At 35.0% G+C, this 17202-nt stretch overlaps 1 protein-coding gene across 1 annotated transcript; it reads left to right on the top strand.

The window, feature by feature from the left end:
• The first annotated feature begins 9692 nt into the window (after positions 1-9692).
• LOC143566044 (uncharacterized) lies at positions 9693-11204 on the top strand. The gene has a single exon (XM_077052833.1). The coding sequence runs from the start codon at positions 9693-9695 to the stop codon at positions 11202-11204; it is 1512 nt and encodes a 503-aa protein (XP_076908948.1).
• Positions 11205-17202: the final 5998 nt, after the last annotated feature.

Below are 17202 nucleotides of genomic sequence, written 5' to 3'. Positions count from 1 at the left end.
GATGATTATTTACAAAGAAGAAACAAAAAGGCCTACAACTAAATGCATTTCATGTGGAGCAGTTTTGCTAAACGCGGGAGGAGCTGGATATTCAAATATAGTTAAGGGTTGACATGGAAGTATTCCCGGAGCTTCCGTACACCGTTATCATCTAGCGCAAACTCCTGAATGGCATTCTGGATCTCAAAATAAAGTTCACCAAAAGCTTGAAGTTTGGCGTTCTAACTTCTAAGGTATCCTCAGATTGACGTGTTGCATTACTATGTATTTGTTTAATTCAATAAATAATGTATATTTAAGTCTAAGGTATCCTCTTTGGGTTCTTTATATAATGTTCACCTATAAAAATAAAAAATAAAAAAAAGGAGAAAAAAGTCTTCAGTCGACACAGAAAATAGCGGTGTAATTTACACATTAAATATGTTGACATACTTGGTCGCAAATGTTTCACGTGAATGGACACACCACGCCAAAAGTGGACTATTAAAGTAAAATTTACTTATTTATCAATGTTTAGACTGGACGTAGTAGATGTTTGTTGGGCGTTATACATGCCGATGTAGCTAGCAATTGATTGTTAAAGACCATACACCTCCTTCAAATGAGGCCCTATTTCAAATGCCCGCTAACACCTTAACAAGCGCAAGTGAGGGTGAGCATTAAATATGTGTGTGTGTGTGATGAGGCTGGCAATTCAATGATGAAGATTACTCCTTCAAATCAAATTACTATGATTAAATATATAATTATACTATTTTACAAATAAAATTTCCCATTAAAACTTTATTTCAATTATCGTATTACTTAATAATTATGTGTGTAACCTCACAACCAAGACTTGACTTCTCCTTCCCTTCTCAATGCATACTGGAGACCCAACCGCAACCTTCACTCGAAGATCGTGATATATTTGAGCAAAGAAAAAAAATGAAATCTCTAGCGAATAACATGTCAACCATTAATGGATTTTTTTTTCTTTTGTTTAAATAAAATATTCTAGTTATCTTTTTTTTTTTATTCAAAGGATGCTTAGTTTTTTCCAGTTATTTTAATTTTTAGGTATCACTTTTTTAATCTCACGTACTTATAGTTTTAATTTTATTATAAAGTGTCATAGTATTTTATTATGTGGTTGTATTATTTAATTATTATGTTTATTGAATAATACAATATTATGTAAATAAAAAATAATAGAGTAATAATTGATGTTAGTTAAAACCATTACACTTGATTCAAAAGGATTTTTAATGAATTCATTTTTGCTTACATGACATCTAAGTTGCATTTTAACTAAACAATTATTAAAAATCACTACATATAGTCTAATATATTAATTAATTAAATTTATCTACTATTTAGTTTCTTTATTTACTCAAATTAAATTTTCTTATTATTTATCTTTTTCTATTTTTATGTCTTTGGTTTTTCCTATAAATTGTAATCTTTGTTAGAGAAAGAAAAAACGAAAAATAATCAGAAATTTGTCTCATGTTCGGTTTCTCTTCTTCTTTCTTGTTTTTAGAGCCTAACCACTCTATGGGTCTATTGGGAGACTGACCATCTCGAATCAGTCCATATCTCGTAAGGGCCTTTTACCTCTACATGAAAGCTCAAAGGTTGGAAGGCTAAGGAAGAAAGCGGTTCCAACACTAATCCTTACAACTTGATGGTGCGAAGACCCGAAATGATGTCACTTTCAACAAATAGAAATCCCTCATGCACCACCTAGTTGAGGAGATAAGAAAATATAAGCTTCCTCTTGTTAAGTATCAAGATACTATGTAATCTTTAGCATTGCTAGATTAGTATAAATTATTGTAATTTTTGTTTGGTGTTTGTAATGTTTGGTGTTTAAGTGCCTAGTGTCTTGCTAGCTAGTGTGAATGAAATTAGCCGTTTTTGTTTAAATAAAAAAAAGGAAAAGAAAACTAATTCTATTATACCGTCGTTCAAAAAAGTTAAAAGATTATATACTACGAATAATATTTTAACTATTATCTATTTCATATTATCATATTTCAAGTTTATATAAATTCTTTCAAAATTTTAATATGAAATTTCATATTTTTATGTATGAAAATGGTTAAGTATACTTTAGATTAAAGAGTTAGTTTAATTTATCACAAATTTAGAATACTTTTAGTGGGGTTTTTTTTTTCATACTTCACATTTTTATTTATCTATTTTATAACTAAAAATGCTTGTGACGGAAAACTAAAAAGTACACAATTTGAATTTTAGGTAAATGCACATAAAATATACTTAAGATTGTGTTTGGGATTGGTTATTTAAGTGAAAAAGTACATTTTATTAAAAGAACTTATTATAACTTATGAAATTTTTAAAAGAAGTTTTTTAAAAAATGTTTTGATTAGTTTATGTGTTGGAGAAAACCAAAAAGACTAAAAAAGACACTCTTTTTTAAAATGAGTGTTATGGGTTTTGAGGGTTATAAGGGTGTAATAGGTAAATCAAACCCATTAAGTTAATAAGTTACATACTCCTAACTTTTCAAAACCCTTTATTTTGTATTCTTTATAAGTTAAAATCCATAATGTCTTATGATTTGTCAAACACCTTATACAACTTATTAACTTTTCAAAAAGTTTATAAGTTATAAGAGCATTCCAAGCCTGTCCCACATCCTCATCTCTATAATTACACTAAAAAACAATAAAATTCTCTCTCCTGTTCGATTAAATAATATCTTTTATACATTTATCATTATAGTTTTCTCTCTCATATACTCACAATCAATTCAACAAATATTTAAAAATAAATGGGGGCAAACAATGCCCCCCCCCCCTATATTTATTAAAAACCACTACCTTTTCTCTTTTCACTCTATAATTTACACTCACAACTACTAAAAATCTCACCATATAATTTGTAAACTCCCCTCACAAACTTTTATAGGATGGGTTGAGAATGCTCTAAGTTGATGATAGTAAGGAATTTCAAGCACCCCCTTAGTAATGACATAAATAATGTTAATCTGAACGCATATTATAATTATCATTATTTTTTCTGGAAATGGAAAGTGTATTCTTAAAATTACAATATTTTTTTATGAAACAAAATTATCTAGTTACAAAAAGAGGTCGTAACATTTTGGATTTTCTAAACCGTATTCGTTTATTCATAATTCGACCTGAGAATATTTTAAATTATTATTATTAATTAAGAATCAAATATTTAAGTTTATAATGTTCACTTTAGGCCCTTCATACTTCTCATATTGTTCAATTCTTAATTTATGCACAAAAGATTCAATAAATGACCAAATACCAAACCACAAGGACTAAATATGACAAAAATTGAAACTTCACCCTAGGGAGGCCCGGGGCGCTACGCGACCAGCCTAGGGCTCCCCATCACGCGGCGCTATGGGGTAGCTGGGCAGTTTACATGCTCGATCTCGTTTCCTAGTTCGTTTTTAGCATCCAAATCGTTTATTTTGGGCATAAATCGAGTGTTTTAAGCCCCAAGAAAACTAACCTAGCTTAGATACACGTCCATATACATTACCCCTTGTTCAAGAACGAATTTTATAGATTATAATGTTGATTTGATCATTAAAGGCCCACCTGATTCTAAAACAAGTAAGTTACCATATTTATTTCGATTTAGTGAATCATATATAAACATATCATATATTCTCTGCCACAAATCATCCCTAAACCCTAAATCACCAATACCAGCCGTCCTACCTGCTGTTCATCCCCAAATTCTTCGGTTTTTGCATTATTGTTGAAGATACACGCTTATTCGGTTGACTTTGCCTTTGCACCGACCTTTGACTCTTCGTTTCTCATCGATCCTTTCAATTTCCGGGTAAGTTGTAAATATAGGAATTGTTCATACATATTCCCTAGTCAGTAACCTTCAATCAATTTCGGTGGTTGAAGGGTGTTGACTAGTCAATTCGCTTAAAACTCGTTTAACGGCAAAATAGTCAAAAACCTTTGACTATCCGTTTCCTCGTACTTCTGGTCGGATTCAATGTTCGGTCCAGAAGAGTTTTATTCTCGTAACATAATTTTAAGGCTACTGCCCCAAACCCGACTTCCGACTCGCTGTTCGGATTCTTGTCAGTACCAGCTCGCTTAAATCTTAAAACAAACATAACTTGAGTTCTAAACATCCGTTTGGGTTGATTCCAGCGACAACGAGTTCATTTTTATTTATATTATCATAATCTAAAATCTCATATTCTGAATCGTATATATCGTTTGACATGTAGTGGACGACTCGCTTATTCGTTAGCTCGCTTATTCGTTAGCTCGCTTATTCGTATTTGTACTCGTTTGTCGTTAATCTAAGGTGATTTTATCATTCCCCTTGTTTTACTCAATTTTCTAAACGTTTTGGGGACATATGCGTACATATCCGTATTTCATACTATATATATATATATATTCAAACAAATGCATACGTGTTATTGTGAGTGATTTAATCAAACATACGTGCTATTTGCTTACTTGTGTTACCATTCAATCAATCGTATATTGGAATTACTATTCAATCAATCATATAGTGGGTGTTCCTGCTGGTGACCAATTCCCGATTCGCTTGGCAACGATCCACATACTTGTTTACGGTTTGATTTCATTATTCGCACTTATCACGTTATGCTTATTTTATTGTTGTGTCAAACTGGTGATATTCTCACTCATCTTTATGTTGACAAAACTCCATTTTATACGTATATGCAGGTTACTTGTATGGAAGATTGAAGCTTGGACACGTAGACAAGACTTTAGGATATAATTAAGTTAAACTTTATTTGAACTCATATTTGTTTATTTGAATTGTGTTGTATATTTGGATAATGTGTGTAATATTTGTAAATAATTAATTAGATATTATCGCCTTTATATTATGATAGTATCTTCGAGCTGTGAGAAATCGAATCACGCCCCGGCATTTCCGGCTTAGGTTGGGGTGTGATAGAGGTGGGCAAACTGGCAACAAGCTATGCCGCCATTTTTTTTAGTTTATATTTCTCGAGTCCTTTATAGTTAACTAGATTTTCTATCCAGCGCGTTGCGCCGGGGCATTTGGCAAAACCCCAGCATTGAAACCCGGGCGTGGGTAAAAACCCAAGCATTACGACGAGTTGACACGAATTCAGTCAATACGAACTTAAGATATCGGAATTAAAACAAAAGGGTCAGTAAAACCTCAGCGTTGCGGTGGTGAGTCGGTAAAACTTAAGCGTTGTTGGTCTCTGGATTTGTGGTGGTAAATCGACACAAATTTAATTTGTTTCAATTATGCTCGTTACGATACTGGAACTATGAAACAAAATAAAAATACAAAAAAAAAACTTTGTCCAATATCGGACCGCCACTTGGACCAATAAGATGCTAGCGTCGACAACCTTTTAAATTATATATATTAGATAATTTTGTTCATACTAGCAAGCCAGGAGTTTCACTTGGGAATTGAGACCTTCCAGATATGGAAATCTATACTATATAATAAATAAAAGTTTTCTCATGCCATATGTCATTCTTTTATGCATTCTTATTTTTTTTCCCGCTTCTCTCTCCTATTAATTATACATTAATTATAAATACTTTTTAAAGTTCTTTATATATATTTTTTGTTTAATAATTTCTTTAATTGCTTTTACAAAACGTATTTTATATTTTTGAAAAACGTTAGGTTTATTTATAAAACATTTTTATAAACTTAACATTTTCATTATTCAACGGATTCGTTGTTAAAAACACGTGAATCTTTAATTGAACCCGACTCGTCTTCTTTTCACCTTAACAATAATATCTTTCTTTCTATCCATATTTTGTCGATCAAAACCATATTGATTTTTCTTTACTGTACATTCTTCAACTAATCGAACGTTTTCTTCTATTGATGGTTGGTTCGTATTGTTTCGATTGTACCGTTAATGTTCTCATAATACTATTTTACTTGCTACCATATTTTTAGTGTATTATCTAATGTTGTATCGAAAGCAGTATTTAGAGATTTATGATTTATTTTTAAGTTTGTGAATAGTAGTTATAATTAAATTTCGGACTTACTTAATGTATTACTTAACTTTATTTATCAAAAGTTATCACTTACAAAATTTAAGTTGTCCAGCCCGTGTAAGACACGGGTACATAACCTAGTATTTTAATATATTCATGTTCTATTTCCTTTTTCAAAAAATAATATATTGTAATAAGTAATTAAATGCTTAAAAAATACCCTATTTATGTTTATAGCGGTATAACAATGTGTCGAGTCGTAAGAGTGTTGTAAAATTGAATATTCAACATTTCTATAAACTAGTGGAAGTTCCTCGCAATCATGCATAAAATAGAATATAGTGTTTACAATGATATCATACACCTAACTGAATTAAAGTTACATAATTTTGTTGGTTAATGCATATATATTACTGTACAGTACCTACAGTGAAAAAGATACTGAAAGTTGAAACTGACTCGTAACAAAATTCAAAACCATAAAACTGAATACCATATCGAAACAATTTCGCGGGCTTGGGCTTGGGTCAGTAGGCGAAGTTGTTACAACTTCGCCTACGGCGAAGTTGTTCTAACTTCGTACTTCGTTTCCGCTGATCAGAATTGCATAGGGACGGTCACAAAATGCACCAACAGACTCCCCTTTGACCGTTGCTCTCAATTCTAACAAACACAAAAGATCATCTGTTACAAAACATGCACCAACAGACTCCCTCTTAACTGATGATTTTCTGTTTGCTCTTCAACCAGCCGTGTCTGAAACTGTCTTGTAGCTTCACAAATCTATCAATCACCCAGCGTCTTCCATATTCGATCTCCCCTTCAGTGTAAGCTTCTCCGACTATATAGATTGAGGTCTTTGAAATGCATGCATCCCCGTGCCTAATTGATCATCTCAACCAATCACGTGAGTCCTTCTGACTTCACCAACACGTGAAGTTGGGCTCCCTCCACAACTTCACCAACACGTCGGCATACGATAAGGTTTAATCTTCAACTACTCAACATCAAGTGATCAATTTCATCACAAAACCACCTTGACAGAATCTAACACTTTAATTAATCCGAAGCATCTTCAATCACCAGGGATAACGATCAAGAACATAAACACTTTAATTCCCGATTAAATCCAACTTGTTCCAGAATTTTCACTTTAATAAATAAGCATCACGTTTCAGGATCCAATTCTCGAACGCCTTGAAAATAACATAAATAATATGCTTTGACCGCAATCCAGTAATGACAAAAACCTTCAGTTCAATTTGACTTTCTTCAGTTGGTCAACCTCGAAAAACAACAATTTCATTGCCCACAAACACCCAAAAAAGTGTCAATATCCAGTTTCAATCAATATCCCATTCACAACCTCAACTCCATATCCAGAGTTGACACGTATTTGTTCACACGTAAGACCAAGAGATAACAAGTTTCACTCGTTGACAGAACAACGTCTTCGATCTCACAATAATCGTGTACACCTGGCCATACAGAAGAAAACTCCAAACATTTTTTTTTTTTAACTTCGCCTAAAGTCATCTTCGCTCCTCCTTAACTTCGCCTGTCCATAACTTCGCCTGTCCAAAACTTCGCCTGACAGATAACTTCGCCTGAGATAAGCGAACTTGTGAGGTAGGAGAAGTTGTGAATAACTTCGCTTAACCTTATATCTTCGCCTAAACCCTAAAATTTAAGCGACAACTTCGCCTGAACCCCATAACTTCGCCTGCGGCGGCTGTTCGGCCAAAAACGCATCAGAAACGTGCCAGAAACACCAAAACGCAGATCTCGAACCATAGCATAAGAGCCTAAGGCTCTGATACCACTTGTGGGTTCCCGCGCGGGGCGTCGCCGATCGATACGAGATCCGCACGACGTCTAGGAGTGCGGAATCCTCCTAGACTCGTTTATGGTGTAGAAGACGAAGAACACGATTACACACATACAAACACACGAACAAACACACGAATGGGATAAACACATCTGCAGATCTTTTATATAATAATCATAACTCGTTACATACCAAACACGAAAAAAAATGACGGCCGACCCGAGGTGAGCTCTACCTCGGGCCGTCCCACACGACTCTCCCTCTCGGTTTCTCTCTAGCTACTTGAACTGGACACACAATACTCTAATTTTTTGGATACTCAAACCTAAACAAGACACGTATATATATATCGAAACAACTTCGCGGGCTTGGCTTGGGCCAGTAGGCGAAGTTGTTCTAACTTCGCCTCTGGCAGAAGTTGTTACAACTTCGCCTACGACAGAAGTTGTTACAACTTCGCTTAAGGCGAAGTTGTTACAACTGTTATAACTTCGCCTATGGCGAAGTTGTTCTAACTTCGTACTTCGTTTCCGCTGATCAGAATTGCATAGCGACGGTCACAAAATGCACCAACAGACTCCCCTTTGACCGTTGCTCTCAATTCTAACAAACACAAAAGATCATCTGTTACAAAACATGCACCAACAAAAGTTGTCTCGACTAACCGGGAAAATAAAGTCATGATATGTCAAAAACGATATCGACATGTGTTTTACATCTCATAAAAACGAATAGAAATACCAGTTTCGATAGTACCAACGCCAACACCGTTGTTCGGTCTATACGTGTCGGTTCAATCCGGTACATTACTGAAACTCGGTATAGTTGACGATAATAAACAAGTTCTATATTCATATACAATTCTGTTTTTAATAAAATAAATTATCAAAGTGTTTGAAGGAAAAAAATTTAGCCACAACTATATGTGTATTTAGTTTTTCAAAACATTAATTAATAAAAATTATTAAAGAACAACAAAATTACTAAAAAAATTTAATGGGTTAAACGAGTATATTATTTTTTACGTACACGCACATAGATATACACATACACTGTATCATTACTCATAGATTATTATCTCACAACACACTTTAATTATACGCCAATGGCCGGCTTACTAACTTTAACCAAACTCCACACCAAATTCGCACTATAATAATGTTGAAATATCACACTTTAACTACAATTGTTCGTATATCGAACCATCATCACTTTAGCACACATATTAAACACGTACCACCACAACACAACACACTATCAAAGTTAATTAACTCACTTAATACCCTTATCGTATATTCATAACGCACCTCCAAAGCAACCTTGAAATTCCACATAAATCACTATGGGTTCACTAAAAGCTTATCATATATTTAAACACTTGCACACTTAAGTGAAACAAAACCTTGAAGACATTTGAAAACATTAAAAGGTGGCTCATTGAACTCAACTAGATGACTAGATCGAGTAAATCGATCCCTAGCTAGCTTCGTTTAAACCAAATAACTTTGGTTGAATTTCTTAATTAAGATATATTTTCAAAATATGAGTGTTATGATGAAATATGATCCAAGTTGTGCATGCACGTGCTATTTAATTTGTTATCTTTTAATTTGAATAAGTCTTTTGTTTTGATATAGTCAAGGTTGTTAGCTGAGTTGTTAGTAACCGTTTATTAATCCGTTGTATGAGCTCTATTTAAGGAGTCTCTTTCCTTTGATTAATCATAAGAAAATCTTTTATCCAATTCATTCATATTGTTATTCCATCAGCTTGGTATCAGAGCACCAGTCTGATTCAATCCCTAATCATCATAATCCTAGCCGTATCATTATTCAAAAACCCTAATCTGTTCTTGCCTCCGATCTATGGCAAAACAAACCAGTACCCTTCCTACTGCTCCAGCACCTATTCCCGTGTTCAAAGGGGAAGGCTACGAATATTGGACTGTTCGTATGAAGACGATTCTGAGATCAAGAGATTTATGGGACCTTGTTCATGATGGGTTTGATGCAGCCGAGAAAGATGCTGGAAAATTAAAGAACTCTCAAAAGAGAGATGCTTATGCCATGGCCATCATTCAACTGGCCGTGCATGACCAACTCTTCTCTCGGATTGATGCCGCTTCCACTGCTAAAGATACATGGGAGATATTAAGAATGGAATTTCAAGGCGATTCACAAGTGAAGGTTGTTAAGCTTCAAGGTTTGAGAAGGGAATTTGAAAATCTTACTATGAAGGAAAGTGAGGTTGTTGGAGATTACTTTGGAAGAGTCATGGCTATTGTTAGTCAGAAAAGAGCCTATGGAGAGGAGATCTCAGACCAAACTATTGTGGAAAAGGTACTTCGTAGTCTTAGTTCCAGATTTGATTATGTTGTACCTTCTATAGAAGTTGGTCATGACCTTTCAAAGCTGACTCCGGTTAAACTAATGGGATGCCTGCAATCCCAAGAAGAAAGGATGAACATTCGATCTACCCCTGAAAAACAAAATTCAGGAGATGAGCAAGCTCTTCAAGCTATGCAAGAAAATAACCGACCCTTTAAAAACTCATCATTTAGAGGACGAGGGAGGTTATCATTCAGGGGTAGAGGCAGAGGGAGAAGCCAAGACAGAAGTAAAGTCCCTCAATGTACTCATTGCAAAAAGATTGGTCATGAAAGAAAGGATTGTTGGTATTTGGAAGAGCAATCTACAGCTAATATGGCTACTGATTCAGAAGATGCACTGGAAGATAGTGAGCAGCGACTGTTCATGGCTTGTATTGAAGATCAAATGTCTCTCATGGCCGATGATACAAGCAACTCCACTCCCTCACACTTATGGTTTCTTGATTCAGGTGCCTCTAACCACATGACAGGATGCAAAGAGAGCTTTATCTCTCTTGATGACAGTTTCAAAATGTCTGTGAGACTTGGAGACAAGAAGATCTTGATGGTTGAAGGAAAGGGAACTGTCAAGATAACCACACCAAGTGGTTCCACACGGCTCTTGGATGATGTTTATCTTGCCCCTCACTTAGGCTACAACTTACTAAGTGTGGGACAATTAATGAGAAAGGGATACTCACTGTTTTTTGATGATGGAAAGTGCATCATAAAGAGCAAGGCCAATGGTCGTGTTCTCATGGAGGTACCAGTTCAAAGTAACAACATGTTCCTGCTTGATGCTGCTAATCCGTTTCGAGAAGAAAAAGCAGAGGTGACCACTAATATCCAACCAATTGATGACAAGTCTCTTCTATGGCACAAGAGGTATGGTCACTATCATTTTCAAAGCCTTAAGCTATTACATGACAAGCACATGGTTATTGGTTTACCTAGCATTAAGCATGCAGACAAGTGTGAAGGGTGTGTAGTAGGAAAACAGGCAAAATAAAGCTTTCCATTCAAATCATAGAGAGCTACCAAACCATTGGAACTTGTACACACAGACATTTGTGGTGCCATGCAAGCAACAAGCATAAGCATGGGTGGAAGTAAGTTCTATTTACTGTTCATTGATGATTATACTAGAATGGTTTGGGTTTACTTTATTAAAGATAAATCAGAAGCTTTTGCCAAATTTAAAATCTTTAAGCTCATGGTTGAAAAAGAAAGTGAGCATGAAATTAAAGTCTTAAGGTCTGATAGAGGTGGTGAATACACCTCTAATGAATTTAATTCTTTTTGTGAATCATTTGGTATTAAAAGGGAACTAACCGTGCCATATACTCCTGAGCATAATGGTGTTGTTGAAAGAAAAAACAGGACTATAATGGGCATGACAAGAAGTATGATGAAACAAATGAATCTTCCTAATCAATTTTGGGCAGAGGCTGTTGCAACATTACACCCTATGAAGCCTGGAGCCAAAAGAAGCCTTCTGTTAATCATTTAAGGGTGTTTGGGTGTGTGGCTTATGGTCTCATCCCTGCTCAGTTTAGAAAGAAGCTGGATAAGAAGTCTGAGAAGTGTATCTTTATCGGATACGCTACACAAAGCAAGGGCTATAGACTCTATAATCCAGACACAAAGAAGTTCCTTACCAGAAGGGATGTCACATTCATGGAAAATGAAAAATGGAATTGGTGCAGCTCCTCATCAAACAACTTTCAAACTTATTACACTGACCCGTTTCCAATCATTCCTGATGAACCTGCCACAACTGAACCCTCATTTGACCCTCAAACACCTATTACTACTACTACTACTCAAAATCATACTCCTATGCAATCACCTCTTCAATCTCCTATTACACCCAACACAAACTCCACCTATTCCTCTAACCAGCCAGCTTCCTCATCTAACTCAAATACCTCAACTACTTATACTACTTCACAAAGCAATCCTACCATACCCTTTACTCCTAATCCGAGAAGTCAAAGAATGAACGGCTTAAATGATGTGTACTGTGAAGCAGAAAAGATTGATGTAGAAGAAAACTTTTATGCCTACCAATTTGCTCTCACAGCCACCGATCCTAATTCTTATGAAGAAGCTAGTAAGAAGCAAGAGTGGTAGGATGCTATGGTTGAGGAAATAAAGTCAATTGAAAAGAATGCTACATGGGAACTTGTGAAGTTATCATATGACAGGAAGGTAGTTGGTCTAAAATGGCTCTTTAAGACCAAGATAGGCCCAGATGGAAAAGTGTTAAAGTATAAAGCAAGACTCGTGGCTAAAGGCTACACTCAACTTCCTGGAATTGATTACCAGGAAACATTTGCACCTGTGGCAAGATTTGAAACCATTAGAGTGGTGTTGAGTGTGGCTGCTCAAAGAGGATGGAAGGTACACCAATTAGATGTTAAATCAGCCTTTTTGAATGGGGAGTTAAATGAAGAAATTTATGTTGAACAACCATCTGGTTTTGAAGTTCAAGGAAAGGAGAACCATGTGTATAAACTCAAAAAGGCTTTGTATGGCCTAAAGCAAGCTCCTAGAGCTTGGTATTCCAAGATTGATAGCTACTTCATCAACAACGGGTACAAGAGAAGTGAGAATGAGCCCACTCTATATGTTAAGAATGAATCCAGTGAAGAGGTTATGTACATTTGCTTATATGTTGATGATATAATTTGTACTTGCTCTTCCGCTGAGTTGATTGCAGATTTTAAAGAAGGAATGAAAAAAGCCTTTGATATGACAGATCTGGGGCTACTTAGGTTCTTTCTTGGCTTAGAAGTGAAACAAACCAAGGAGGGTTTGTTCTTGAGTCAGGAGAAGTATGCAAGGAGCCTAATCTCAAAGTTTGGTATGAAAAATTGCAATCTTGAAAACACACAAATGAACTCAAATGAGAAATTACAGATTGAAGATGGAGCTGATAAGTGTAATGAAGTTACTTATAGAAGCCTTGTGGGTGGGTTGATTTACCTAACCCATACTCGACCTGATCTTGCTTATGCGGTGAGCATGATCTCAAGGTTTATGCAATCTCCGTCTAAGTTTCACTATGGAGCTGCAAGAAGAGTTCTAAAATACGTGGCGGGTACTCTCAAGTTTGGGATTTGGAATGCAAAAGGAGCTGAGATTGAGTTGATTGGTTTTTCTGACAGTGATTGGGCAAGCTGTCCAGATGATAGAAAGAGTATTTCAGCTAGTGTGTTTACCCTTGGAAGTGGAGCTGTTACTTGGAGTTCAAAAAAGCAGTCCACGGTTGCATTATCCAGCACTGAAGCTGAATACATAGCAGATACAGCTGCTACTTGTCAAGCTTTGTGGTTAAGAAGAGTGCTAGAGGATCTTGGAATAAAGAAAACTCAAGCAACAGCTCTATATTGTGATAACAGGTCCACTATTAGTTTGAGTAAAAATCCGGTGATGCATAGCAGGTCTAAACATATTGAGCTGAAGTATCACTTCATTCGTGAGATGGTGAATCAAGATCAGGTGGCTTTGAAGTATTGCAAGACTAATGAACAATTGGCTGATATGTTGACAAAGGCATTGGGTCGTGAGAAGTATGTGTTCTATAGACACTGGCTAGGAGTTATGGAGCTTGAATCAAGGGAGGGTGATGAAATATGATCTAAGTTGTGCATGCACGTGCTATTTAATTTGTTATCTTTTAATTTGAATAAGTCTTTTGTTTTGATATAGTCAAGGTTGTTAGCTGAGTTATTGGTAATCGTTTATTAGTCCGTTGTATGAGCTCTATTTAATGAGTCTCTTTCTTTTGATTAATCATAAGAAAATCTTTTATCCAATTCATTCATATTGTTATTCCATCATGTTACAATATTAATCTATATGTTCTAAAATCCACTGAAAATTTAGGGAGAAGCTATTTACCCAGTAACTTTTCTCATACATGCATTATTTTGCAAGAATTTTGTCAAGGAGGCATATATTTCTGAACATAACTATCATTGACAAAGCCTTAATCTCTAGTAGCGTAATAACCATATAGCTAAACGAATCCAGGGATCAGACGACATGCATGCAATAATACTTAGGTAGTTACAGTAGACCAAAGCTTTGGGGTACTGGGTCAAATGACCGATAGATGCTTTTATATATAGCATTGACCATTGTGATTATTAAAGGGTAGAGAAATGCATTAGTAACCTATGGTGGAAGTGAATCTAGTAACTAATTACAAGTATTAGAACTTTTAAGACAGAAGGGGATGTGTTGTTGAGGGTTTAGAAAGGGCCAATTAAGAAACAGGTTACAAACAACTTACCCAATCGATTTGATCCAACCGAAAAACATTTAAATCGAGTTGATAGATATCGGAATACAAAATCATGGCCCGCTACTTAGATGGTTGCATTTGTCTTATAAATTTTTTCATGATATTTGAAACCATGTATCTTAACAATTGGTACAATTGTATAATTAACATCAGAATTTACTGTTAATCAGGTTATACTACATTACTACTTAAAAATAGACACGTAGTACGTACATGAGACGAGTGAGTTTGCATGTTACAGGGGACAGCTATAGATGCTTTATGTACATGTGAGTACGTAACATAGGAGACATGATTACATTTAATTAGTTTATTCATCAGAAACCAACAACTTCTATCAAATGATTCAAAACACCTAATAAATAAGAGACAACTTTCAACAGTTTTTTTAAAGCAGGGGGGAAAAGGGTGCCTGAATGTACCTGGACTTGAAGGTGTTTTTTGTCTTTAGTCACTACATATAATAAACAAGAATATGTCTCAAAAAATCATCTTGTATGCAAGCATGGATGTATGTGCGTATAAAGCACTGACAGTGAATTTGAAATACAGTGTGCATCTAATTTATTTAGTGGCTGTTTGGTAGCCCATCTTAGTGAAGTCTAAGAAGTTACCTTTGAACCAGTCAGGGACAGATTATGTTTGGTTCACTGCAAAATAATTTTTAATGGTTTATGGAACCTCTTAATGGTTAAATTACAGAGACATGTTAAATGATTGAGAAGCTACATTTTAATCAGCCAAACATCTTAATGATTCAACACAAAATTTTCAACCAAACGTACTTAACAGTATGTTATTTTATGTTGGAGCTAATTCAAACTAATGAAACCATTGAAGGATGTAGCCATTGGAAGTTTGAGTCAATAATAGTGCGGGTCTGGTGGCAATTTTCTTAAAAATTAATCCCTCCTGCGTAAAGTTTAGGGTTACAAATATGAAAAGGTGTTAAAGGTATGCTTAATCAGTAGTTATCAAATATGTAAATTAGAAGGGGTGAACTTGTAATTAGCATTAGGCTGAATCGATAAGTTTAGAACCGATGCGTCATCAAATCAATGGAAATCTTGACACCTTTTTCAGTTCAGTTGTTAATTATTCACATTGGGACTAATATTGGGTGATAGGTTTATCATATTTGTTATGCACGTTTGATTTATCGAGTCTGTAGGCTAGTTTTTTATTTTTTGATTCAGTCGTTTATTACCATTGTGAGTTTGCCCATTCAAGGTTGTATGTTTCAGTTTAATGAAGACGTATCCAATTCGCATTCGATAAACCTTTGTTCTGTATCAATCTGATCCATCATTTGAATCATCATAAAACTGAATACATGAGTGATGCGTGCATGTGCGTATAGATACGTATATACATACGCATGCACGTAATCCCTGTATGTGTATAGAAGGGCGGTGGGTAGGGGTGGGGGTCCAAGATTGGAGTGTGAGGAGAGGATTGAAACACGAAAGCACGAAATATAACGTTCAATATATATTATTCAATCACTCTTTAGTTATGGGAAATGAAAACCATATTTTATTTTATTGATAATGATTGAATCACTTATTAGTTGCCTCAACCTGCATATGGTCAAGGATATCCTAATAGTCTGCGGCTGGTTGTAATGCACGTGACGTAATTACCCCCCTTGAAGATATTTTCAGTCAATTTGTAGAATTACTCTCTTCACAAAAGTAAACGTTTTAGCAAAAGAGCTTGATTCGACCAATGAAGAAAGTTGCTACTATATTTTCGTGTAAAACATACTTCTCTGATCCCTTAAAGATGCTTGCCTAACATATATAGAGTTACACGCACATGTATAGTTAAAAACTCATATATGTTTTAACACGGACCTTTTTGCAAAATGGGATAAAAATAAATGGACTAATGGTTTCTACTTTTTAGGCCACGGGTCATTTGAATTGACGGAACCTAAAACTTTTATAGTTTGTGTCATCACTTGACAGGTTAGCTGGATAATTTTTTTATATTCTGCCGTTTAAAACGGTAGAACCACTATAAATTAAACAAAAGATGCTTACTTCTTTATTATTATATGTTTGCTTTTTATTATTTTTTTTGTTATTTATAGTGGTACTGTCATTTTAAATGGCGGAACATAAGATAATTGTCAAACTAATCCGACAAGTGTCGACACAAACTGAAAACTTTTTATGTTTCACTATTTCAAATGACGGGTCACTTACAAACAAAAAGAGCTGCTTCTCTCTCCTAAAATCATTACCGCGTGTCTTTGTATCCCATTAAAAAAATCGATTACCCGTCTATAATATTGAAGAGGTAAAATTGACTTTCATGTAAAAACAAATTATTTTAATCTTCACGTCTATAAAGACATATTGAGTTATTATATTTTTACATTTTTTACATCTATCAATATCTCATTCTTCAATTCATATAGGATTTGTAATCATAGGGTCAGATCTTTTGATCAATTCCTTGATAACATAGAGGCTGTACCTGTGATTCTGGTGCACACAGTTATGGAAGTCCTCATGATCTTAATGATGTTGGGCTCCTGTTTAGATTGTACAATGATAATGGGATTAGGTGAGATGTTAGCTCACGAATTTAGAGAGAGAGAGATGTGTGATGTCACGGTCAGGGTTGTTAAGGAAGTTAATTACTCTATAATTTCTCTAGATATACATAATACACTAAAGAGAAAAAC

This window comes from Bidens hawaiensis, unplaced genomic scaffold (genome assembly GCF_021521415.1).
Source record: "Bidens hawaiensis isolate Kalapana, Puna unplaced genomic scaffold, B.hawaiensis_p1.1 tig00022678_1, whole genome shotgun sequence".
In the NCBI taxonomy this organism is placed as follows: domain Eukaryota; kingdom Viridiplantae; phylum Streptophyta; class Magnoliopsida; order Asterales; family Asteraceae; genus Bidens; species Bidens hawaiensis.
This window is presented reverse-complemented; position numbering and strand designations above follow the sequence as displayed.